Genomic DNA, 25,681 nt, shown 5'->3' on the forward strand with positions numbered 1-25,681 from the left:
TAGAGGTACTGAACACCACATACACAATGCTTAGAGGTCCTGAACACCACACACAGCCCATATAGGTACTGAACATCACACACACACAGCCCATAGAGGTACTGAACACCACACACACAGCCCATAGAGGTACTGAACACCACACACACAGCCCATAGAGGCACTGAACACTACACACAGCCCATAGAGGTACTGAACACCACACACAGCCCATAGAGGCACTGGACACTACACACAGCCCATAGAGGTACTGAACACTACACACAGCCCATAGAGGTACTGCACACCACACACAGCCCATAGAGGCACTGGACACTACACACAGCCCATAGAGGTACTGAACACTACACACAGCCCATAGAGGCACTGAAGACTACACACAGCCCATAGAGGCACTGAAGACTGAGATACATTTCTATGGTAGATGACCGTGAAGAAGACGCTCTCCGACTTCCGACGGACTCACCATGACAACTGGCAGGAGCACAAGCAGCAGTTCACTGATGACCAGCTACTGGTTCTGACCGACCTGCTCGTGTCACCCTGCTACTATGCCTAGAACAGGTACGTGACCTGTGCACCAACATACCTGTACATCCATTTACCTGCTCATCTTATTCACCTTCTACCACACTTAAATCCTACCTGATGCTATTAGACTGTTGGGCCCTTTAGCAAGGCCTTTAACCCCCCTGGGGAGGTTGTCCCCTGCTTAGTCTAATCAACTGTAATCAACACTTTGTATAAAAGCGTCAGCTAAATAAAATGCAACAAAAAAGGTCTGTGCCACACCTGTATAGAATTAATAGCCTCATTGTTCACCTGCTTTGGCAATTTCCCCTCCTCTGTCCTGAACTGAAAGGCTTAAGGTGAATAAGGTTTAAAAACAAAATCACCGTGTTTGTTCACTCTCTTTTTTTCAGGGGGCGTCACACCACTCTCTACAAGAGACCATCTTTTCTTTTCATGATTTTTTTGTAATAAATATATTGTGAAGATTGAGGAACAAACAGAATATGAAGATTATTTTGTCCTGCAGTTCTTACCTCCGCTCCTGTGGTCTGCGGTCTGTCTGAGTACCCTTTGGTCATCCACAGCCATCCGCTCTTAGGACTGGAGCACCCAAAGACCTGCCACATCAGCAGACCGTGTGTGTGTTTGGGGGAATGTCTGAAAAGGTGTCTTTCTGTAGGTCTCATGTCTGATATACTTAATGTTTAAGATGAATCCAAGGTGGGTGTGTGAATCAACTGTGCGTTACGCTATGGTCAGATTTTCCGGTAGCTTAGAGGTGATTTACGCCTATGCTTTCTCCTAACTCTCCACAGCATTGATCTCAGACTGAGACAGTGTTAACGGATTTACAACACATTGATGACACCTGCCATCTACACTGAGGACTGCTGTGTTTAGTGCCACATAGTTTATAGTGGTTCGGTATAGTCAAGGGACTGTATCTACGGCACTGTTAAGATTACATACTGAATTTGCAGCACTGTTGAGATTGACCTATTTACCAAGATCTGTATCAGTCTGGCTGATGGCATTTGGAAAGTTAACTGCTGGTGAAAGGCCATCATGCGAAATGAATAATGTACGTTCTGTGTGCGTTTGTATTATATGTGTACCTTTGTAAATAGTACATACACGCATTTAACATGTGCGTACTGTACGTAGACACTTTGTGAACCTGGATGTTGTAAAATGTGTTTTGTCTTTAGCCATCAATTATCTAACCTGCTTATTCCTGATCAGGACCTGCCGCAACATGCATGCATTGTGTGAGCGGCAGAACTATACTCTGTCACCAATCAGGACACACACGCTATTCACTCACCCACTCATAATTAGGGGCAATTTAGAGTCTCCGGTTAGCCTAGCCCATGCCACCCGTGTCCCCAAGCAGCCAAAACTGGGCTGATTTGAAGCTCATTTCCCCATCATGCTGAGAGACACTACTCACTAGAGCTACTGTGGTTGGTTCCAGTATAGGTAATTCAGACCCATTTTCAATGTAAGGTGTATGGTACAATTGTGGTCAAAATACAAAGTCAATAATTTTTTTCCCCCACACGAAAACGTAGTCACAATCAAGTGTTTTTCCTTCATCCCATGTCTCCCCATGTGTCAATTTTCTTTCAGTAATTGTGTTTTGGGGACAATACAGTTATACTTTGTGGACGAATCAGGGACAGTTTCCGTCACTGTAGAATCACTCTCTCTCTCAGTGTACAACATGTGCACTGTGCAACATAGTGGTGCCCGTAAACATCCGCAGTTCCGAAATGCTTTTCACAATCCCACGAATAGTCAGTGGGTGACGTAACAGTCACTTGGTCCACATTTTTATATACTCTATGGTTGTCCCTGTTTTTTTAAATAAAAAGAAACAGTATAGCAATCCCTTTATTTCTTGGAGATGCACATTCTAGAAATTTCCAGAGATGTAAGGGCGTGGCTCTGTGGGTATAAGTCATCGATGCTCCAGCCAGGTTTCCTGGAGAAATGTCCCTAGCTGCTGTATGGGCTGTCTTGTGCATGAAATTGACTCTAGTCCACAAGTAAGAGTCTTATTGGAGCGCAGGCTGTTTGGCTATAGTGCTCTCTTTATTTTAAAAAATGGGGGGGCCCAGAGCAATATTCGTTCAGTGGGCCCAGAATATCTGGGCACGGTGGTGATAGTGTGGTAAAGCTGCTCGTTACAAATGGGGGACAAAGGCAGGCAATAATAATCATTTTACAAATAAGTCTACTAATATCCTCATGCATTTCCAATTAACTTCTTACTGACCGTTCTGCAATGAGGGCACAGTAATGACTGGAATGCGGATGAGCATTTTGGCATATGAGGGCATTGCACAGGTGAGTGAGGTGACTTCAGCGTTTGTGTTATACCGTGACTAAGGCGTGATTAGCGTGCAGCTTGTTGGATGCGTTTGTGTTAGCAAGTGTGAGGTGGTACACACACGGCATTGTTACAAGGTAATACGTGCACAGGTACGAGTGCGTGTCTTTGTGCTGTCACTCAGGGCTCAGGGATCCCCACCAACTTAGCAGTGAGCTGACTGAGCTGATAATCAGTATTATTTTAGATTTTTATAACCATAGGTGGGTGTGGATTATGACTACAAACTGCAAATCAGCTTTTATTTTATGACCATGGGCCCAGTCATTGTGTGTTCAGGCTGATCCCACAGATTTTTATATAACCACTGTATAGAGTATAGGCAAAATTGCAGACTTTTTTTTTTTATAGTGGATGTATGTTTACAAAGAGCCAATAAAATAGTTGTTTGTATTTTTTGTGTGGATGTGTGTTGCTTTTAATCTACCCCTGGCAATTTAATAGAAGTAATTACCGGCCTACCTGTGAGATACAGTTCCAACTGAAAATTCTTGGTTGTTTGTTTGTCATGTTTGTTGTAAATTCTGGAACAAAACATTTCCATGGGATTTCATTCATTTTGATTTAAACACCTATTTTGCACAATTGAACAGGAAGTCAAATGTAAAAAGTTCTGTTCTATCTAATAATACTGTATTTTGAACTAACACTAATGAATATTGCATCAGATTCAGCTTTGAGTGTTTTTTAAAAGGTTAGCAGCTCCCCCTGCTGGAGTAAAGAGTGCATGAGGATGGGTGATGTTTCCAGGTATTTTTCCAAAAAGAAATTGTCTTTTAATTTCATAATAGACAAAACAAACACGCAAAGATTTACCAGAATAGCATTTAGTACTAAATTTTGTAAAATGTTCAGTGTTCATTCAACTCAAACAGAGCACAAATGAACATTTTAATGTGTATGGACTTATATGATTGGGAGAAATTACCTGCAATTGTTCACTGAAATTAATGTTTTGGTTGAGCCAAAGTATTAAAATGTGTTCACAAACTTGAGATCTTGCAATAATAAGCCAGCACTATTCTCACACTGCAGTCTGTAACCAGAAATATTGTGTTTTAATTATTAATATGAGAAATTATGGTAATAATTATAATTCCATAATAACTATGCTTACCACTAACCAATAATGAATACATATTTAAAACATTAGCCATAAGTGCCTATACTAATGCAATCATCACTAACAAATTTCATCAGGACAGACAATGGAAAAACAATTAAAGCAATGCTGTAAATATACAAAATTCATAAATGATTTCTGCAGAACCTAGGTACCGGCACCATAAAACAGCATTGAACTAATATTTAAGGAATGTTAAGAACATTCCCACAGGGGTTGGCTGGGTCCAATATACATTACATCAGAATAGTATACGGACACGATAAAGGACAAACAGATACGTCATCAGGTCGACAAGATAAATGAAAAGATGAAACCAAATACATCTACATCACTAGTCTACAATATGTACAACATAGCTATACTGTAGCACAAGCCAGCAAATGTATTAAATGAAGGCTAGGAAACTGTATTTTCTTTTGCTTTAAAGTGACAAATACCTGTGCCAATGAGCCGGCTTTCTGGAATGCTAGGTTTAAGAGCGGAAGCAGATTTGCCAACCAATCAGAAAATGGGAAAAATAAAGTTTGAATTGAAATTATTTCACAATTCATGATAAGTCAATCTAATTGTAACAAGAAACTGTCTGGGTAGGACGGTGTGCCAGTTTTCACGAAGACAGCAAAGTCACACACAGAGTTTGTTGAGGACATTTACATAAATTTTTTTATTTAGAGGTATACATAGTATTGCACGTTTTATTCCACAATTTACCTGCAAAGTACAACAGAGGAAAGGTAGGTAGCTGGAACCTCTCCAGACTGTCTATAGTGTTTTCCCATCACTGTGGAACAGCTGAAACTATAACCAAATCTTACCACAGATACCAATTTACACCTAATCTACTGATTAAAAGCCACTTTTTGCAAATAAGTATTGCTTCAAGTTCTGGGTGTTGCCGAAGTACCATACCTCACCTCAGAGACACACCTCAGTGCTGACGGATTAATTTGGCTTAATCAACTTTATTCTCTTGTGCTCGTAGTAGTAGTACGACGTCTATTGTGAGAAACTGGCCTACGTTTGAACTTGCAACTGGCCCTGGGTCACAGGAATATTTCTACCCGAGAATGGACGGAATATTTTATACCCCCCCCACCCCGACCCCCCCAACCGCGCTCCTCCTCGTTCACTCATCCTGCAGCAGCTCCCTCACTAGACGTTCCAGGGCAAAAATGTGCTCGTCTGGGTCCTCAGGTAGCAGGTGGCGTATAGCACTGGCAAGCTCAAACAGGTACTCCGTGTTCCGGCCACTAGGCCCTGCCGAATTAAGGATCTGCCTCGCAATGAGCTCCAAGGGGGCTGGGCCCAAGTATTCTGGGTTGTCACATGACCCAATGTACAACAGCGTGTCCTGGGGCTCCATGTGTGGCTCCTTGGGGTGAAAGGTCACAGTGATCACCCTGTACCCACCCTTCTCCCGGTTGTCCAGGTAGTCCTTCACCTCCTGCTCCTTGCCCGTGGGCAGCTTGTAGGCGATGCCCCACACACAGCCCTGTTGGGCAAAGCAAATTACTTCAAAACATGCCCTCCACTAGTCATATTCACCTTAGTGACTATTTTGCATGCAACTTATGCATGCAAAATTATACATTTGATCTGTAGTGTTCTTGCACTCTACTGTATTCTGATTTACTATTCTGTACCAGTATATGTGTACCAACTTGTTTTATCTAATAAATGGAAAAGTTTGTTTCGATGATGTTAAATTCTGAAATGGGTCAATTTTGACCCAATTATGACAGAAGCATTAGAAACCAAAACAAATAAACTCAATTAAATTAGATTTTATGAATTTCATTACAGGCCACATACAAGAATGGTTTTGGGCAATTTTTCATTACTTATTTAACAATGCAGGGAAAAAGGTTGCAATATATCGACATTGCAATGTCCAATGAAGCATTCATAAAAATTATTTAATTACTCAGAAACATATCTTCTCTCTGGCACAATGGTCTCTGACAAGGTTGAAAAGGTTAAAGGTTAAAAAACCTAGCTAAAGGTGCAGTTTCTTCTTGTAAACAGCCCACCTTTACCTACGTTTATGAAAATAAAGTCAATTATTGCTCAAATATCGCTTACCTCCGGGTCTTCGACAAGCGTCACCACTCGACCGGGCTAAAAAGAGAGGGAGAGAGAGGTTGAAGATTATATTTGACAAACTTTCCATTTATCGAAAGCGCCACTAAACTACAAACTACACTAAAATTTGCATTTTGCGCTCATGTCTGAATTAGACTCTGATCTGACATTCGTCAATATAATATGCGTGTACAGTTATGTCAACGGTTTCAGTTAGCCATTTGCGTGTTGCTTCATAAAGCGATAACGGTTATTATAATAGGTGTTCAGCATTTGGCTATCCAAGAAAACGTTAGCTGAAGCCACGTAAGCAACTAAACGTTGAAAATGACAGAAACCTCGACAAGTGCTGTAGCTAGAAGCCTACCTTCCCTGGTACGCCTCGATGGTCAGTACTTCCTTGCCAAAATCTGCGACTGAAGCCCCGGATATACCCTGCACGCTTCTCCTCAAAAGGGAAATCCACCTTCCAAATCAGAGATCCATACCCGAAGACCCACATCTTCCCTCAAAAAATGACTGTCTATGGGTGAAAACACTGTGGACATTGTGCGTGTTTCATTTTCTTAGCATTATTACTTATTTTTAAATCGACTGACACGTTATCAACCAGTCCACACGTTACATTTCATAAGGTCATCTCTGCTATACGACAAATTAGCGTGACGTCAAAACCGCCAAGACCTTACTTCGAAGTGGATAAGGACTCTGCGGCTCTGCTGCCAACTGACGTTCAGGAATGTGAATAGCAGGCAGTGTTTTCCGTGTCATTTAACCAAGGTACGAACACGTAAAGTCAATATTGGAAAATAAAAAAACTTTTTGAAAAATGAACGAAATAGTTTCATTTATATGATTGAAACATATTATATCGCTAGCATCATTAACACGAAGAACCAGTGCAAACTAGCTCGCTACCGTTATTGAAAACCCTAACTGTAACGTTACCACCAACAGGCAAGGTCTGATTCTCGAAACGGCCGTCTGCTGTTTATTTGCTAATGTTACCTGCTAACAACGTTCGTGAAGGACATAAGCAAAACAATCAGAGGTCGCCACCAGGTAGCAGTCCATCGCAGGGCACACACTCATACCTATGGGGGGAGGCCCCAGCCAACGGGGATTCGAACCCAGGACCTCCTTGAGGCGACAGTGCTACCCACTGCACCATCCGTGCCGCCCTCCAAAGGTTCCATCGGGTCTATTTATAAATCCAGAATCCATTGTGTGGCTGATTACATTTGGCATTACAGCCCCAAACACAACACGATTTCTGCATAGTTAACTAGCTGTTCATACGGTTTTTGAAATAGTCCGCTGCTGAGTGGCCACCCGGAAGTATTTTTGCGACCTCTGTTTACAAACTTCCTGAACGCGCTTATACCTCTCTAAAAGACCATTAGGATCTCAATTTTTTTAAATCCAGATAACAAGATCGATAAGCACATTTTACTCGCACGCGTTATCTTAATTCATGTTTCTTTAAATGTTTAAAATGTAAAGCCTTTTAATTTAACGTTTGACAGAAAATTGCAGTTTTACTTTTTTACTGCATTTATTTCGCGTATTTACTGAGGTATTATACATATTTGGACTGAAATACCCGTAGTCCCTATTTGTTTTTGACTGACATGTTATATAAACAAATAAGAGAAGTGAAAATAGACAGGAACCAAGCAACGGGAGAGGAGAATTTCCTGAACTAGCGATTCATCTTGAGGAAGCGCGAGCGATCGGATTAACATGAATACACCTGAAAACTTAAGGTACTGCACTATAACCGGCTTTGTTACCACTATAATAAAATAATAATAGTATTAGCAGCTCTTTGCACGTCCTGCATAAACATGCATTCTTTGAGCTGACTCGTTATTTTCATGCATGACTATAGGTAGCCGTATAATTGACGTTTTCTGTAGCTAGTTAAAATCACGACTCTTTGCTGTCTTCAGTACAGCAATTTGGCTTACTGAACTTTCAGTCAGTATTACGAATGGACGGTCAAGATACCTGCATATATTTGTACGGTTGGGCTTTCGGTCAGTGGTGCATCGAACGGATTGTATCTAACTGTCTAACCACCGCAAATCTTTAGGTTTAAACCTGATAATGTAATGTCAGTTATCCAGAGCCATAGGTGCTTCGACACTATAACAGGAGTCCTGAAAGTCCTGTTCACGGAGAGCCAAGGGTGTTGCTAATTTTTGTCGTTACATTACACAGTTCAGCATCTGGTCTCTTTCCCATACATTAGTTTCTGTTTTAAGATTTATATATAAAAAAGAGGGTCTCCAGGAACAGACTCCTGTTCAATTAAGTGAAAAAGATGCATTTCTCACGCTTTATTGGTGACTTCAATTAATCATTCAAGTATTGAAACGCCAAAAAAAAAAAAAAAAAAACAGCAGATATTGTAGCCTTCCAGGAATAGTTGTGATCCCTGCAGTACCGGTTCCCGCCTCCAAGTCCAGGCCCGAGTGTCATCTGTTGCTGCTGTGCCACCAACCCTCTTCAGTTCAGTTTGTCTGCAGCTGACAAACATGTTAGCTCCCACTCTGTTCATTGTCACTTACATTACATGGATACTTGGAGCGAACTGAAAATCATTAACAAGTGACACCTAACTCTTATTTTCTGGCTTTTATCTATTTCTGGTTATGTGGTCAGTGCAGTAGTACTTCCCCCGGCATGTTTTATTTTGTTGCCATCGTCATGTGACTTGAACATGGCCGTGTGGTCATTGCAACATTGCTTTACTTGGTTAAATGTTATTGCTTTCCTTTACAGTTTATGTTTACTTGTTCTCAAGTTCAATGGCAATCCCGAGTCTTACTCGGTAAGAGCCAGACCTGGGTTGAAATATTATTCGTTTTGGATTCAAATTTAATTCACATTTATTGCCTGGTGTATTGAAACAAATGCAATGATCCCAAAAAACCCTGCCCATCTGCTCTTCCTTGCAGGCTCAAATGCACCAGGCAAGATCAATAGAGCACGGAAAGAAAAGTATTTGAATCCCAAGTACAAAAAGTACCGTTTCAAACCCAGGTGTGATAAATGAAAAGATTGTGAATGTGAATGCAAATGGAAACAAGCAGAGGCACCAATTCTGTACTTCACTGTAAGTGGATGAGGCGCTTTAATTCTCAGCCTCTCTGTGCAAAGCTCAGGCATTTCATCTGTGCAGCGTATGCTTTGGGAAATACACTGACATCCATGTTTGAATCTTTCGCCGGACGAAAGGTGACGCCGCCTCGGCAAAGAGAAGATGGATTTTGCGGAGTGTTACCATCACACGTGTTCCTCTGTGGCCTTGGCGGTGCGGGAAGGGAACCACCATCTTGTGAGCGAGCTGATCCAGGAGGGCTACAGCACAGATGTCTCTGATAACCGGGGGTGGAATCCGCTCCACGAGGCCGCCTTTCGCGGCTCTTATGAGTGCGCGCGTACTCTGATAAAAACGGGTAAGGATTAAGCAGGAGGGCTCCCTGGCCCACCTCCAGGGTGCCCAGCTGTGCTTCTGGAGAGCCGTGAGATCAGCCGTTTTTTTTGTTACTCAGCACTTCGTAAATCAATTAAAGTTGTTGATTACACAGTTCATTCACCTCACTTAATTTCTTGGGTCTGAATCGGTTGCTTATTTTTGCTGTGAAAACGAAAACCAACTCTCCAGGGCTGGGGAGTGGTATCATATTAACTGACACTTTGTTTTATATTCACATTCTATAGAACTATTGCTTTATGGAAGATACAGTATGGTTTGTCTTTTAGACGAAGAATCAAACCAACTTTGGATAGCGGAATCCAAAACACTCCACTGTTTTTAAGTGTTGTTTGTCCTTTTAGCGTCATATCTGTATTGACATTGAGAGGACAGTAACAATTTCTCCAGTTTGATCGCTACCCCGCTATAGGTCACTTTGTGACATGACTTGGAAAAATAAACTTTGAGGAATGTAGATTGAAATGAAAGTAGTCATGTTTATTACTGACTAGCCCAGAATTCTCCTTGTTTTCTTTGAAAAACTTCACTCTTAAGACAAGTGAGCCCGTTCCTGTAATGCCCATAGTGCTCCCACTGCCATATTTGACTGATGGGGTGGGGGCGTGCGCTTTGGAACTTGGGTAGTTCCTTTTGGCCTCCAAATTTGGCTCTTGCCATCACTAGTACAAGTGAATCTTGTTTTTGCGACTAACTAGTGGTTTGCATTTGCAGTGTAGCCTCTGTAGTTCTGTTCATGAGGTCTTCTGCTGACAGCGGTCTCTGACAGATCCACATCTGCCCCCCTGAAGAGTGTTTCTGATCTGTCAAATAGGTGTTTGGGGGTTTTTCTTTGCAACTGCTGAGCTCACCAGTGCCCTCTTAGTGATGTTGCAAACTGTTTATTTTGATAAGCCTAAGGTTTGGCTGTCTTTTTTCTTCTCTTAATTCTCAGTCTCAGGCTTCCTTGACTAATGGCTTTCATTGGCACAATTCTGGTCCTCATGTTGACAAACCACAATTACGTGCTTCAAAGGCAATCAAAAGCCTTGAGTAGATACTGAAAGCTCCTTTGTACATCCACTAAGGAAGCAATTCGTACACTTCCTCATCTAATCAGAAACACACGTGAACTGAATTGTACCAACAATTATGGTTCCCTGAAATGGAGGAGCGGCTACTTATATAAAGTGCTGTAACTTCTACACAGTGAAACCAAAATGTATAAGATTTTGAGTTTAGAGCAACCACAGGGGAATTGTTTGATTATACGTGAAACATTTTGACATCTCTGTTCCAAACATTATGGAGCTCACTATTTTGTTCAGTGTTTTATTTTTACCTAATAAACAACAAGCCCCCTCCCCCCCCATAGCACGTTCCAAATGCAGGCGACGGGACTATGTCAACTCCCCAGCGCACGATTCGACAACGCCTCTGTTCCTGGCGGCTCAGCAGGGCCACGCCCGGGTGGTGAAGGCCCTCCTTCGTGCCGGTGCTGACGTCAACCGAGTCACTTACGACGACACCAGCCCACTCTTTACAGGTAAGGGCCTGGCGGACGGACAGACGGATAGACTGACGATTAGATGGACGGATAGAGGCAAGCATCTTGTGAGTTTTGAGTTTTCACTGACTACTGTAAAAGTCTAAAACAGGGTTTTTGTCCTCTTAAGAAAAGCATTAGTAGGAAATAAGGGTGATTGCAATCCCAGGATTCTGTGGGTCAGCCCTTCCTTCCCTTCCACGGAACACCTCTTCTCTTTTTATTTGCCCTTGGCTGATCTTGCACGAGATACAACCCCTCAGCTAGACTGATGCGCTTGCCTGTCCGTTTGTGTCGAGCAGCGGTGTCTGGTGGCCATTTTGAAGTAGTGGAGCTGTTGGTCAGGAACGGGGCGGAGGTCAACCGGGCATACTCCGCGTCCGGCTGGACCAGCCTGCACCAGGCTGCGTTTAAGGTACGTGTTGCTCCCACTCCCCCGCTCCTCCAATCTGCCGTGCCCACCGCCGCTGCCTCCACCCGCTATGGCGAGAATCAGCGGTTCACGGTACTCGAGGGCCGAGAACTACAGGTTTTTCACCCTCGCTTTACAGGGAGTCATGTGTGGCCAATCAGTAGCCCTAATTACCCGGGAGAAACGAACCAGGGCTGGATTCAGTTTTTTAGGGCCAGAATTGATGGTCCCTTCCCTATGGCCTTGTATAGCTATACCTCCACCACCTATTCAGTTCTAATCAAATTCTGTTTTTTTGTTGTGTCTTCAAAATGCCCTCTGCTGCAGCTTTACTTAATAAGAGTGGCTTGTAGTCGCCACTAGATGTAGCTGTGTACGCATCTCTTTGGATTCCATTGAATACGTCAGTGCCAACACAGATCACCACTTTGTACAGAGAAATGTTGACTACTGGGGATAAAGCACATTGTTATATCTATGGAAATGGCCACACTCTGTATAAATCATCTGTGAGAATTAAAATGAAACATGCAATCGCATACATGTCATTTCTCTATACGTAGGTCTGCAACTCTCTTACGTCTCTTAGCGTACGTCTTCACTGGTTAAGTGCAGACGCAATGAATATCTTAAGTCCGCTCGTCAAAACGATTGGTGTCCGTTTTATTTGTAGGATTATATGCAGCGGTAGAAATCCTCTGCGGAATAAATATTCTGGTTATACAAAGGAATACTTACGAGAGTCACGTTTCTTAGGCCCGTGTAGGTGTTAAATGAGTATTTTGAAAACCGAACCCACGACCAGTAGCGTCCTGGTACTAGGCCTCACTCTCGACCGTTTGATCAAGGTGCAGCAGGCCTAATCTGGACGGCTTTATTCAGCGGGCTGCTTTCAACGGATATTGCGTGTGACGGAAGATCTGTCAGGTGTGGGCGGAATCCGAGGAGACTTGTCGCCGCACGCATTTTGCTTCCCGAACGGGAGGGTTTTGTTTCACGCTTTGATGTCGGTGCAAATAAGGCAGACGGTGGCGCTGCTCCCAGCAGGGGGGAGAAGGCGAGCGTTTCGGAGGATCGGGGGGAAATGTAAACGGCGGCGTCTGAAGGCCTGGCTGGTTGAGCGGATTACGCAGCTCCGGCGTTAATGCCGAACAGCGGCGTGTTGCCAGTAATCTGCTGACAGTCAGCTTGCAGTCAGGCTGTAGTGCTGCAGCGGGAAGACTAGAGTGCACATTATGGCTGCTTATGCGTCGACATGAAGCAAGGCATCAGTCATGCTAGTGCTACTACTAATTACTGTTATTATTGTTGTTATTATTATCATCATTTAAAAATAAAAATAAAAATTATTGGGAAGAATTTTTTTGTATTTTTGATTTGTAATATTAATATTTTTTCCTAAAAAAGGAAAACAGTAGTGCATACTGAATGTATTGATAGTGTTTTTAAGCTGTCCGGCTGGACAGCACAATCGACCCTGCCAAATTATATCACCTTTTATCTGAGATTAATAAAAACCTCTTTAATTAAATTTTCTTCTTTCTGCAATCGTACTCCCTGTTTACGCGAACTGATATTTATTTGAGTCGCAGTTTTCAGAGAGGAGCACCTCATGCAGTCTCTTGATTTGCGTCTTTTGTTTCATCTCCTGAGTCAAAGGCAACGAGACAAACGACTCCTTATATGAGTTGTCATAAAACGTGTCCGCCACCTCAACTTCAGGACGTCTATTTCCGTGGCTTTGTAATTTGATATTCGTACAATATTTAGTTTACAGTCCCGCTTCTTTTTTGTGTGTCCTCCCACCCGCCACCTGCCTCATATCTCAGTCTGGCAGGCTGGCGTGACTCACCGTGCATAAAATCTTAGTTTTTTTTTTTTGTTAGTTTTTTTCTAATATATTTTATGCTTTGTTGTTCGTTTTGTCAGGGACATGCTGAGATCGTGCGGTTCCTGGCGAGTGTGGCTCACGTAAACGCTGTGGACGACTTCGAGATCACACCTCTGTTCGTGGCGGCTCAGTACGGACAGAGGCAGTGTCTGGAGATCCTAGCCGACGCAGGTAACCGCCAGCGCCCACGGCAACGCTGATGACACGACACCCCGCTCTCTCGCTGAGCCTGTCCCTCGCACCGCGGGGTGTCCGCTGTGTTGTGTAGGGGTGTAGGATATTTGCAGTGTTGGGGAGTAGATTAGTTTAACATGTAGTTAAACTAATGGTTTCATTGCACTTTGAAGCGGTATGATGGTAGTTCAGCTACAAATTTGTGTAGTGGTTGAAGTAGTTAATTACGTTTTTGTTATTTTGAGGTTGGGAATACCAACTACTTTTGGCTGTAAAATATATATTTCTCTTGTGTCTGTCTTGTGTAAGTATAATATATATATATATATATATATATATATATATATATATAATACCGTCTCTCCTCTCTCTTTTCCCCACTAAAAATCCTGATGGGTGAGAAGCACTCTGCGCCACTATAGTTCCCAACTGCCAGTTGCTACCCATTGCTTGTTGTCCTCTGAGCTGTATAGCGGTTCTTCCTGTATGCAAAAAGAAGGCGTTGCTCACATGCACATTATATCTTGGTGTTGGGTTCCCCCAAGTCGAGACAATGCAGGAACTCACCCAATTCTAAAAACACTTTACCAGAGGAAAGTTTGAATGTCATGCCAGCATAGCGGGAAGATCACTAACTGTTTGATAATTTCCCAACAACTTATTAAATATTGAGTCATTTCATTAGCTTCATTGCTCTTTAGGGTAGCCTTACTGTAGTTAATCTACTTTCAATGTGCAGTAGTTGGTAGTTAGTACAACTAGAGTAGTTTCGACTGTTATATAGATAGCATTGTGGGGTGTCTTCAGTGTTGTGTAGCGTTGTCGGGTGTCGACTGGTATAGCACTGTGGGGGGTCTGCAGTGTTGTGTAGCGTTGTCGGGTGTCGACTGGTATAGCACTGTGGGGTGTCTGCAGTGATCTGAGTGCTGTGAGGTGTCTGCAGTGTTGTGTAGCGTTGTCGGGTGTCGACTGTGGAATAGCACTGTGGGGGGTCTGCAGTGTTGTGTAGCGTTGTCGGGTGTCGACTGGTATAGCACTGTGGGGTGTCTGCAGTGATCTGAGTGCTGTGGGGGGTCTGCTATGTTGTGTAGCGTTGTCGGGTGTCGACTGTAATATAGCACTGTGGGGTGTCTGCAGTGTTGTGTAGCGTTGTCGGGTGTCGACTGTTATATAGCACTGTGGGGTGTCTGCAGTGTTGTGTAGCGTTGTCAGGTGTCCACTGTGGTATAGCATTGTGGGGTGTCTGCTGTACTGTTTAGTGCTCTGGGTTGTCTGCTGTGTTGCGCTATGGGGGTGTCTGCAGTGTTGTGTAGCGCTGTGGTTGTGTTGTGGCAATGTGAAGCCCTGCAGTTTACCGTCATGACCTGACGATCCCTGCGGCCTCCACAGGGGCGACTGTGAACTGCCAGTCACACGACCTGGCCACGCCAATGCTGATCTCATCGCAGGAGGGGCACCTGAACTGCGTGGAAGCCTTGCTGGACCGTGGCGCTGACCCAAACCTCTACTGCAATGAGAAGAAGTGGCAGCTTCCCATCCACGCAGCTGCTGAGTTTGGCCACGTCAGGTACTTCTGGGTACTTTTAGTGCTGCTTTCCAAAGTTTCAAGCCCGCAAACATTCAGTTTAGCAAACTGTGAAAAGGGGCACTTCCCCAACACTAAGAATTTTCCCAAAAGCTGTTGATGTGTGTCAGCGACAGACTACTCAAAATGGTCAAAAACTAGCTCTCAACTAAAGGGAAACCGAGCAAAAAATTCACCGAATACAGAATCCCAAAATCCACCGCACTCTACCAGTGCCCATTCTGTGAAACAGCAGGAGGTAGTATTTCTGCTTTTAGATATCCTGGACTGCTACACGACACAAAGAAAAGCCAAAAGTATGAGTCATGTCCTTCCCTGCAAAGTGTGAATGCTTACCAAGAATGTTTTCTGTGGACCTGAGGGCTTATATTTAAGCAATAAGGCATGGGAGACTATGCTGTATCGTGAATACAGTTACAGCTACAGGGGTGTTTTAAGGCACAACGCAAAGTGGAGAAATTATCTTTTTAAATGAAAACTAAAATGGCTACCCTAACTCTTTACCAGCCAGTAGCATGACTTCGTTTTTGGGAATGAAGTGGTATTGTCAGCAGGTGTTAACATGCTGTGTATCTATTATCATAATTTGGGAGCCCAATGAAGATGCGGTACATATGTGGTCATCATATAGGAGTGCTGCTTTAAATTCAAACCACGATAACATGAGCCCCTTAGTTTCTATTCAAAAAAGATACTGAAACAAGGTTGCAGTGTATTCAAAGATCACTTTCAAAATAGCAAATAGATGGAGAGATAGGGAGATGCAGTAAGTGAACATAACTGATAATGAGAAAATGATACATAAATACTACAGTGTATCTGCAAAGTGAGTTGGATAAATGATCCTAGGTCGATTTTTGGAGCAGAAAAGCCCTTTGATAACCACACCCCCATTGGAGAAAGCAAGGCTGTCTGAGATCAGAAGCAAGGAGCCAACCAAAGTCTGCAGAAGAACCGTGGCAAGTTCTCCAACATGCTTGGAACAACCTCCCTGCTGACTGTCTTAGCCAATGCTGTCCTGCAGTTCTATCATAGATGCAGTGATGCAGTTTTAACGCCGAGGGTTGTCACCAAAAATATTGATTTGATTCAGTTTTTAACCATTCTGCCAAATTACTCAAATGTAATTTAAAATGTATAGTATGTTTATTGAGGACCTTTCATTGAATTATTTTTGAAAGAATCTTTTCTGTACAGAATGTTATACAGGTGCCTAAGACTTTTGCACAGTACTGTATATGAGGTGTGCCTTTGTAAGGGTTGGAGTGAAAACTTAAAAGGACGGTAGAACTCCAGGAGCATGATTTGCCTTGCCCCTTACCATAGAGGATCTCTGGCAAGATCTTTGTTTGATTAGACCCACAGATATCCAACTCTGTATTAACTTTGAATGGTATGTCTCCTTAAAAGCATTTTATTGTGGCCCACTTTGATTCTGTGCTATAAAAGACATCTGTTTGCGCCTGGAACCTGCCTTCTGTAGGTTAGGAGGACAGGAGGAGTGCAGGGGCTGACCATCTGGTGCGTCTGTTGAAACCGTGGTTTCTCTTAGTCAGCGGTGTGAAGGGCGTGTGGTTGGCTCTGCCCATTGTGCTCTCCCGGATAGTCAGTGGGTGACGTAACAGGCTCTTGGTCCATATTTTTCTACTGTCTATGGTCACTAACAGCCGCCCTGCTGTCTTTCAACAGGGTCCTGGAGCGGTTGCTGGCCGTGACCGAGCGCATTTGCGACCGTGGTGTGGGGAAGGTCAGTCCGGTGTACGCTGCCATCCTGCGCGGCCGGTCAGAGATTCTGGGGGTTCTGCTGAGGGCGGGGTACAGCCCTGATGCCCAGGAGTGCCCTGACTATGGGTATTCCTCCCCATTGGCTGCAGCGCTCTGCACCTGTGCTATGAGGTAGTGTGTGTGTCTGTCTGTCTTGTCTGTCTGTCTGTGTGTGTGTGTCCATGTATGTGTGTGTGTGTGTGTCTGTCCGTCTGTGTGTTTGTGTGTGTTTGTCTATCTGTGTCTGTGTCTATGTGTGTGTGTTTGTGTGTGTCTGTGTATGTATGTGTGTGTCTGTGTGTCTGTCTGTCCGTGTGCACAAGTGAACGAGTGTGTGTGAGCAAGATGGTTTCTAACTTGTGTCTCTACCGTGCCTATTTCTGTGTGAGAAGTAATGTGTGAAATATCTCAACACATTCCAACACCTCTCCTCCTAGCCTGTACGTGTGTGAACCTGTGCATGTGTTTTTACAGTCCTTGGACACGTGCATCTCCCACACTAGCCCACACTAGCCCACACTCCTTTATTGTACGCAGTAACGCAACACACAGCTAGGTCTAAAGTAGGGCTTTAACCCAGCAGTTTTTACAGGAGCGATAATCGTGTTATTCCGAGTAGTGTTTAAAACGGCTGAATGCATGTCCGTAATTAACCGGACCCAGCGCTAAAAGTGCTGGTGCAGAACGGGTTTCCCCTGAAGGGGGCTCTTTTGGGACAGGGGTGAGCGCCCCTTGTTTTTGGTTCAGCTGCGGTGTTAATTATTTTGACACTTGGCTGGCGTCCTCGTTCCTGGATGAATTGCGCGGCTCTCGCGTGCGTCTACGGCGCGACGTTCGCCGATGCCCTTCCCGTTAAACGGTCTCGCGCCTCTCCGAATAGCCTAGCACCCTGCGCCGCCATCTGCTCAATATAGTTATCAAAACCTAGCCCTCAATGTGAGGGAAACTGACTCAAACTGTAACCCAAACAAATTTTTTATACGTAGATCCACCGATTTCACGGATCGATTCGATCTCGCGATCCTGATACCGCAGCTGCCATTGCTTTGGATTTGAATACTTTTCAGTGATTGATCTCACCTGGTGCAACTGAGCCAAATAAGATCACCAGAATGACCAGTTTGCGCTTTTTTGGGAGTATTTTCTAGATTCCAATACACCAGGCAAGTTCGGTAAATTATAGAAAAAGTATTATTAGAAATTATGTAATGTACCCAGGTCTGCACGATAAGATGATATTGAATGTTTACGTGTGTTGCTCACCTTAATTTCCGTGGCATCTAAATTTAAATATCTGGTCCAGCGATTCTGTTTTTGTGGCCAGAACGGGAGAGCAACCAACCCCACCCCCCCAACCTTGCAAAAAGGCAAATGTTTTTGCTGATGCCGGTTATTTTGCCGCCATCTGGTCTACATCATTTGCAGTCATGAGGGGTATGTGGGAGACAGCGAGAGCGGTGGTAATGAATGAGCCGGGCAAAGCCCACGGCAGAAACTCGGCGTCTGAATGGATCCCTGTTCCCGCACTGCCCGCGGAATCCGCCAGTCGGCACGGGGGCAACGGAGGGCCGCGTGGAGACCGCAGGAAGGGACAGAGAGGAGGAGGAGGGAGAGAGTGGCAGGCAGGGGGCAGGAGAGCAGCAGGAAAAGAGGGAGTCGCGTTCTTCATAATTCTCTTTACGCCTTCAGTCTGGGTCCATGCACACCAGGAGAAGTGGTGCGATTTCTGTTCTTTTAGCTCTGTACTCCAGCACATTGGATTTAAAATGAAACCTTTTGTTGCCTTAAAGGTACAATTAGGTCATTTCTGACTTCTAACGATCAAGAGAAGAATAGCAGCAACAACCCCCTAAAAACCACAACGCTGTTTATTCCTCCCCCTTCTCTGTAAACACGCTGATTGGCTGTGGCAATTAGAACCAATTTTCAACCAATGAGCTTGAATTATTGCACAGTTATACAATGTTTTGGGCCGTCAACTGTATATTTTGAAACCCAAATTTAAGGACTATAAACACAGGCAGAGGGTGAGTGTCAGTGAGCCTTTTTCAATGATAGGATGGGATTTACAATGGTCTTGTAACAATGTTTTAACACAAAAATCTTACTTCTTGTACTTTTAAGGGTCAAAAATGACCCGCTGCTATGTTTAACAGCAGAAAAAACCCCAAATGATCTTTTTTCAACTTTTTTCAAATTGTGATGAGTGACATCTCACCTCATGGGTTTAAAATTAAATTAAGCTGCTTTATTTTAGGGGTTTAGTGAATGTGGGTCAGACAGAGGTGTAGGCTCAGTAATAATCTCAGCAACAAGAATCACACTATTTCAACCCCCAGAGCAAGAAATCGTAAAACAGATTATTAATAGTAAATATTAATTTATAATTGCAGCCAAGCAATAATTAAGACTGGGTGTTTGTCACAGAAAATAATTACAAAATAATTTATTAAATCAAGCAATGTCTCCTGCAAAGCAGTGGGAAGTGACTGAAATAACGTAGAAATAACGCCGTAGTGACGGTAACAAGTGTCTGAAGTTTAAAAAACTTTGTTGCCTCTTGTAAAAAGTAGGCTTAAATGCATTGAAATGCTGCTTTTAATCGCTTTTCTCCATCGCAGAAAGAGCTATTTGTTTTGATTAGTTATCCTCCAAAATCATTGTGGAAAAGAAAAGGGGAATTAAAGGGACTGCCAAAATTCTTGTATTTTTATCTAGGTTTGTTAAACAACTTAAAACATATCACCCTTTGTGTCAGACCACCCGATTTCTAGGTGAGCAAAAGTATTTGAACATGTGACTGGTAGGTGTTTCTTGTTGCGCAGATGTTTTCTGTTAGATTGACTGGTTAAACAATAAATAGTTCTGAATGTCTACTCTTGGTTTTAGCCTTGGGTTTTGCCTCTGAAGACTGCATTTGTGTTACAAATGATGAACTCCTCCTGTCTTCTAAGAACAGAGAGCTGTCTTGGAGAAACTCAAGCCATTTTGAAGCTTAGAAAAGGGGGGAAATCGATCAGAGCCATTGTACAACCATTGGGGATAGATTGTACAATGACTAAAAAAGAAAGAAACCGCTGGCGTACTGAGGCACAGACATCGAACAGGTCAACTGAGGAAAACAACAGCAGAAGCTGTGAAGAAAAACTCCAAAAAAAATCAGTCCGTGACATCAAACAATCTCCACAGGGCAGGGGTGAAGGTATCTCAATCTACCATTTGAAGAAGACTTAGAGAGCAGCAATATAGAGGCTATTCCACAAGATTCAAACCACTCATCAGTAGTAGAATCGGAAGGTGAGATTTCAATGTGCAAAGAAGTACAGAGATGAGCCATAAAAGTTCTGGAAGTCTACGAGTCTCTCCGCTAATCATGTTATATGGATGGAATGTTGACACACGAGGTTGGAGAGCTGGCTAGAACAACGCGTAATAGTGCCTGCATAGGCACTAATTATGTTCATGTTTATGATTCTTACATTTTGGTATTCTGAATACATCTTGTTAAATTGGGAAACCACGCTTGTTAATTGTGTTTTCATAATACTTTCTGGCCCTCTAGTGCACATAGCCCGCACACACCAGATATGTATGATAGGTGGTCATTTTTGAAAAATTCCAATACATTCAATACAATTACAGTACATGGCCCACAGACTCATTGGTCCATTTGCTTCTTCTGTCTGGGTTAGTGAGGAGATCCGAGGCCGTGTCCCGGGGCTGGTGAGGGTACTGTTGGGAGCCGGGGCGAGAGTGGATGGCGGTCTCTACGCCCAGTGTCTGCAGCAGGACCTGCCCTACCTGCTGGAACCCCTCCTGGACCGGGAGGGCCTGCCCACGGGTGAGAACCTGTCTGAGCTGGTCCGGAGCGGCCTGGGCCACCTCCACAGCGCCGTCGTCTGGCTCCCACTGGTACTGCGGGCTGGCCTGGACCCCGCTCTCTTCCTGCAGGACACCTTGTGAGTTGTGTGTGTGTGTGTTTGTGTGTGTGTGTGTGTGTGATGGGGGTGTGCAGTGGTGGCCACTCAATGGGGATGTGTTTGTGGGGGCGTATGTGAGAAAACGGTGGGGGGGGGTGAGCACCTACGTGTGTGTGGGCTTCTTTTTTAGGCTTCTACTGCTGTAGCCTATCCACTTAGAGTTATGATGCGTTGTATTCAGAGATGCTCTTCTGCATACCACTGTTATTTGCGTTACGGTCGAGATCAGCAGTTTCTCTGATACTCAAAACACCCTGTCTGGCACCAACAATCATTCCATGGTCAAAGTCACTCGGATCTCATTTTTGTCACATTCTGATGGTTGATGTGAACATTAACTGAAGCTCCTGACCCGTATCTACATGATTGTATGCATTGCACTGCTGCCACACAATTGGCTTATTAGATGATCATATTAATAAGTAAGTGTAATAAACTGAAAATGTTCCTAATAAAGTGCTCGGTGAGTATATATCAAATTCTATGTCTACAGCACATACAATGAACTAAAATGCATCTCTATTTTCCTTTCCGGTGTCATTGTCATCTCTCTGACTCAAATTCAGTTTTCAAGTTCAAGTCAGCTTTTGTTGTCATGAAAATACAGGGCACTATTTTCCGGAATCAACCTTGCACGGCACGTTGGTGCAGAATTATCTGAAAAAACTAAGTGCTAGTACCCTAGCGCTAATACACCAGCTTGCCAGGCGTGGGCAGGAAAATGGAGTCCAAAGATACATATTGCCAAACCATGAGAAAACGAATACAATGCACATTGAATAGACATAAACAGAATACAAACAAACGTTAGTGTGTGTGTGTGCGTGTGCGTGTGCGCGTGCGCTTGCGCGTGCGCGTGTGTGTGTGCAACAATGAGTGTGTGACATTGAACAGTAATTCAGAAAAGAACATGGTAAAGATCAAGAAGGGAACATGGAGAAACTCTCGAGTGGACTGGGGAACAGGACTGGGGATATGCAGATAGTCTCACTCTCTCCCTCTCACCTTTTCTTCCCAGCTTTGAGAAAGCCAAGAGCGATGTCCTTTGTTTCCTTCTGGAGTTCACTAATTGGAAGATGCTGCCCCCGTCTGTACGACGCATTATGTCCCTTCGCCAGGCTGAGCCCTCCTGGACTCAACAGCAGCAGTTTGGTAAGCACGCATACACACACACACACACACACACACACACACACATATTGACTCACAGACAGGCACACTCACACACACACGCATCTACCCACGTTTGCATAGCTACTCACTCCGTACCCGAACACTATGCAATTAAATGGCGATCCCATGTGAAGTGTTACAGACATCCACCAAGTCTCAGGTACGGCACCGCGCTGTTTCTCATGCTGTTTCGCAGACTCCCTGCCATCCCTGTGCCACCTGTGCCGTCTGGCGGTGAGGGGTGTAGTCGGAGCCGAGGCGCTGGCCCGGAAAAGCTTCGTGCGACGGCTTCCCGTGCCCCCCCTGCTGCAGGACTACCTGCGCTTTTCCGACGTCTTTGCTCCCCGCTGTCTGCCGAAGCAGCCTTCGCCCGGAGAGAGGGAGTACCTGGGATACTACAGTCCTGAATGACGCTCCTCTCCGGCTGGGAACCTTCACCCGCCCGGAATAACTGCTGCACGCTTCCAGAATGACTTCCACATGCTCAGAATAGCCCCTACACCAGCGGTCTGAAACCCAGTGCTACGGAAGGGCCATGCGTATGCTGGTTTTTATTCCAGCCTCCGATCTTGATTTTATAATTAGTTCAGTTCTTTGCTGCATTGGTACTATAGGGTGGCACATAATGTAGATACAGTGAAATGTCTACTTATTTGTGTTGTCTGTTGCTTTTATGCATTTAAATGCGTATGGCTAAAAGAGTGATTGGAACCGATTTAAGACCGCATTAATTGATTGGAATGAATACCTGCATACACACAGACCTCCGTGGGAATGAGTTTGAGACCACTGCCCTACACAGGTCCACAGCCCTCCACACACTGGGGAAACCCCCTTCCATCCCCACAAGGACCACTGGGTTAGCCGACCACTGGGTTAGTCGTTCCTTAGTCAAACTGTGTTCCAGTGTCATTGTTTGAGCAACAATGGTTCCTTATTTACTTATCGTTTCTCTGGAGGAATTATATTTTCTTTTTGGTTTGACCGAGAGGTGTTTCTTGTTGCCCAGATGTGCCCTGTTAGATTGGTTTGTTAAACAATAAATAGTTCTGAATGTCTACTCTTGGTTTTAGCCTTGAATTTTTCCTGTGAAGACTGCATTTGTGTTTTAAAAGATAAACCAACATGAAGGCCAGAGTGGGCTCACTAATCTTGTAACTCTTGATAGTAGCAGCAGGATGAATTCAGAAGTCTACAAAAACATTATGTCTGCCAACTTACGGAGAAATCCGTCCAAACTAATTGGGAGGAACTTCCTCATGCAGCAATACAATGACCCAAAACACACTGCCAACACAACACAGAACTTCATTAGGGAGAAAAGGTGGAAGGTTTTAGACTAGCCAAGTCAATCACCAGACTGAAGAGGAGATTGAAGGGAAACGCCCCCTGAAACAAACAACAACTGAAAGAGGCTGTAGTTAAAGCTGGGAAAAGCATCACAAAAGAAGAATGCAACAATTTGTGTTATGTCAGTGGGTCGCAGGCTTCATGCAGTTATTGGTGGTTTTGTTGTCAGATTTGAAACAGGATTTGTCCGGCATTGTTACTCTGGTTCTGTTGTGTTTCCAAGCCCACCAGGCACAGCCACAAGAAGAATCTATCCTTCTAATATTTAGAGTAATAATGACTTTCAAAACAAACCCCTGGCTGACCGTCCACACTTTAAGGGGTATTACATCCACATTGAGCTAACCATTTAGGAATGACAGCCCTTTAGAATTGGGCCGCTGTCCACATACTTACAGACCTCAGTCAAAGTGTGGGAACCACTGAGCTAACAGGAGGTCACCCCTGCAAAAGGTCTGTCCGTTCGGTAGCCATTTCTGCTGTGTAGATAGTTTTGAGAACTGACAGTCCTGAGAGACACTCCTCATAGAGCGCATCTGTCGAAGTGGATCTGTCTGGAAGTGGGTTTTCACTCCAATGTGCCTAACATTCGGTTACGCCATCACAAGGATCGCCATGAGTGGCGAAAAGAGTTAGCACTCAACGCCCAGTGGTGTCCGCCCAGCTGTCAAGGCATTCAAATCAGAGATGGAAATGCCAGAACCCACCGACACTGTTTGAGTGCAGCAAAAAGAACATTGTTGCTTGAAACGCATATACCTTTGCAATGCAAGTATTTAGCATTCTGTCAAAAAAGGAGAGCAGAGGGTCTGTCGCCCAACCTGAAGAAAAGACGATCACGCTTACCTGATGGGGCTTTTGCGTTGAAGAATGAGAGAACAGGGTCACTTTGAGGATTCCCCCCTCCAATCGAGGGTGAGTGCGCACGTAGAAGCAAGCATAGAAAATGCGGAGCAAGGAAATAAATATATAGATACATATATTCTATATTTCTTCACACTCTTTCAAAACTCTGTTTCTTAAATCGTAAATGCTGAAACCATCTTGTGTCTTCGTAAAACCAATTGTTCCCTTTTGACCATTCACCCTTAATAGCAGAGACTGATCACTGTATTTGTAAGGTAGAAGCAGAGTGAGGATAATGTAAAAATGGCTCAGAGGTAAATAGCATAAAATAAATTATATGTGAAGCCATTTCAATGAAGCCGGACAGTATGCCAGCTGTAAAATACAAAAATTGAACTGGTCAAGCTGGTTATAAGATGGTCAAGCTGGTTATAAGATGGTCTAGCTGGGTATGAGCTGGTAAACCAGCATGGCCAAGCTGGCCATAAGGCTAGTCAATCTGGGTATTACAGTAGCTGGTCAAACCTTGTCAAGCTGGTCTGAACTGGTCAACCAGCTCCCCGCTGTTTCAAAACCTAGTTTGAGCAGTTTTTTTTTTTTTCAGCAGGGAAGCCAATAGCAGTAAATAATTGCAGACGGTCAGGCAAAATAATCTGTTTTGATTGGTCAAAAAGCTTTTGCTGCATTGTTATACCATGAAGAACAAATTAAATCTACCAGTTGAATCTAAATTCAAACAGGTCCAAGGTACATTATGTCCAGAACAGTACTTTGTTTTGGCTTTCACAGACAACGTAGGTGTAAGGTGACAAATGCTGTTCAGTAACCGCAGCTAGCTAAGAATTGAACGTGTTTCACAGAAATCTAGAAGAACTGCTTGTAGTTTTCATCTACATGAACAGTATTTTATCCATTCTTTCTCTTTTAAATCTTGAGAGTGCTTTGAGAGCTCTGGTATTTGGATGTAGGAAAGAATCTACTGGAAAAGCACTGAGTCCTTTCTGTTCTGACACGGAATGCTGGCAGCCACATCAATATTAATGAAGTAGGAAATGGCAGAACAACCAGAAAAGAACCAGTTCACTGTGTGAAAGTGCTAAAACATTTGGGTTTCTCCACTTGTAGGGTAGCAAAATTGCGGATGTTTGCATCTTCTAACTTCCCTCAAGCAGTGTATTGTCGGTAAAATGAGTCTTCAGAAAATCATGCTGGTGAGATTATTTAAAGGAGAAAAATTGATTGTTGCCAATATGTGATGAATATGCCGTTCTTGCATATTCATACATCCATATAAGCCTTATTCTGAGCAATACATCTCTTAAAAATACAATAGTCACCTCGATAATGAATTTCCCCATGAATGTTC

The 25,681-nt window shown here is 43.7% G+C and overlaps 3 protein-coding genes across 10 annotated transcripts in view; 2 read left to right on the forward strand and 1 right to left on the reverse strand.

Moving 5' to 3' along the window:
- Positions 1-3,298, forward strand: part of psme4b (proteasome activator subunit 4b) — a 55,107-nt gene extending 51,809 nt beyond the window's left edge. For both annotated transcript variants that reach the window (XM_061232544.1, XM_061232545.1), the window contains exons 46-47: positions 425-564; positions 924-3,298. In XM_061232544.1, the coding sequence (XP_061088528.1) occupies positions 425-559 (135 nt within the window). In that variant the 3' untranslated portion in view covers positions 560-564; positions 924-3,298. The remainder of the gene's footprint in view (positions 1-424; positions 565-923) is intronic.
- Positions 3,299-5,126: 1,828 nt separating this feature from the next.
- On the reverse strand, positions 5,127-7,428 carry chac2 (ChaC, cation transport regulator homolog 2 (E. coli)). The gene is made up of 3 exons (XM_061232226.1): positions 6,481-7,428; positions 6,114-6,149; positions 5,127-5,523 (listed from the first exon to the last, which is right to left on the reverse strand). The coding sequence occupies exons 1-3, from the start codon at positions 6,613-6,615 to the stop codon at positions 5,158-5,160; spliced, it is 537 nt and encodes a 178-aa protein (XP_061088210.1). The 5' UTR covers positions 6,616-7,428; the 3' UTR covers positions 5,127-5,157.
- Positions 6,796-23,179, forward strand: asb3 (ankyrin repeat and SOCS box containing 3). Of its 7 annotated transcripts, none has more exons than XM_061232222.1 (11): positions 7,458-7,879; positions 9,077-9,234; positions 9,357-9,577; positions 10,970-11,140; positions 11,443-11,555; positions 13,482-13,614; positions 15,007-15,184; positions 16,892-17,098; positions 20,659-20,925; positions 21,965-22,098; positions 22,316-23,179. In XM_061232222.1, the coding sequence occupies exons 3-11, from the start codon at positions 9,382-9,384 to the stop codon at positions 22,528-22,530; spliced, it is 1,614 nt and encodes a 537-aa protein (XP_061088206.1). In that variant the 5' UTR covers positions 7,458-7,879; positions 9,077-9,234; positions 9,357-9,381; the 3' UTR covers positions 22,531-23,179. The 7 variants fall into 7 exon arrangements, with proteins under 7 accessions (XP_061088209.1, XP_061088206.1, XP_061088202.1 ...); XM_061232221.1 differs by lacking the exon at positions 7,458-7,879 and adding an exon at positions 8,543-8,655; XM_061232219.1 differs by lacking the exon at positions 7,458-7,879 and adding an exon at positions 8,787-8,949.
- Positions 23,180-25,681: the final 2,502 nt, after the last annotated feature.

This window comes from Conger conger, chromosome 2 (assembly GCF_963514075.1).
Source record: "Conger conger chromosome 2, fConCon1.1, whole genome shotgun sequence".
Classification (NCBI taxonomy): Eukaryota; Metazoa; Chordata; class Actinopteri; order Anguilliformes; family Congridae; genus Conger; species Conger conger.

Bases quoted from the DNA above. Each gene is read 5' to 3' on its own strand.
- asb3 (XM_061232225.1), top strand. From the start codon at position 9,382: ATGGATTTTGCGGAGTGTTACCATCACACGTGTTCCTCTGTGGCCTTG. The intron at 9,578-10,969 runs GTAAGGATTAAG...CCCCCCCCATAG, and splicing joins GCGTACTCTGATAAAAACGG to CACGTTCCAAATGCAGGCGA. The intron at 22,099-22,315 runs GTAAGCACGCAT...GCTGTTTCGCAG, and splicing joins GACTCAACAGCAGCAGTTTG to ACTCCCTGCCATCCCTGTGC.
- chac2 (XM_061232226.1), bottom strand. From the start codon at position 6,615: ATGTGGGTCTTCGGGTATGGATCTCTGATTTGGAAGGTGGATTTCCCT. The intron at 6,150-6,480 runs GTAGGCTTCTAG...CTCTCTTTTTAG, and splicing joins ATCGAGGCGTACCAGGGAAG to CCCGGTCGAGTGGTGACGCT. The intron at 5,524-6,113 runs GTAAGCGATATT...TTTGCCCAACAG, and splicing joins CGCTTGTCGAAGACCCGGAG to GGCTGTGTGTGGGGCATCGC.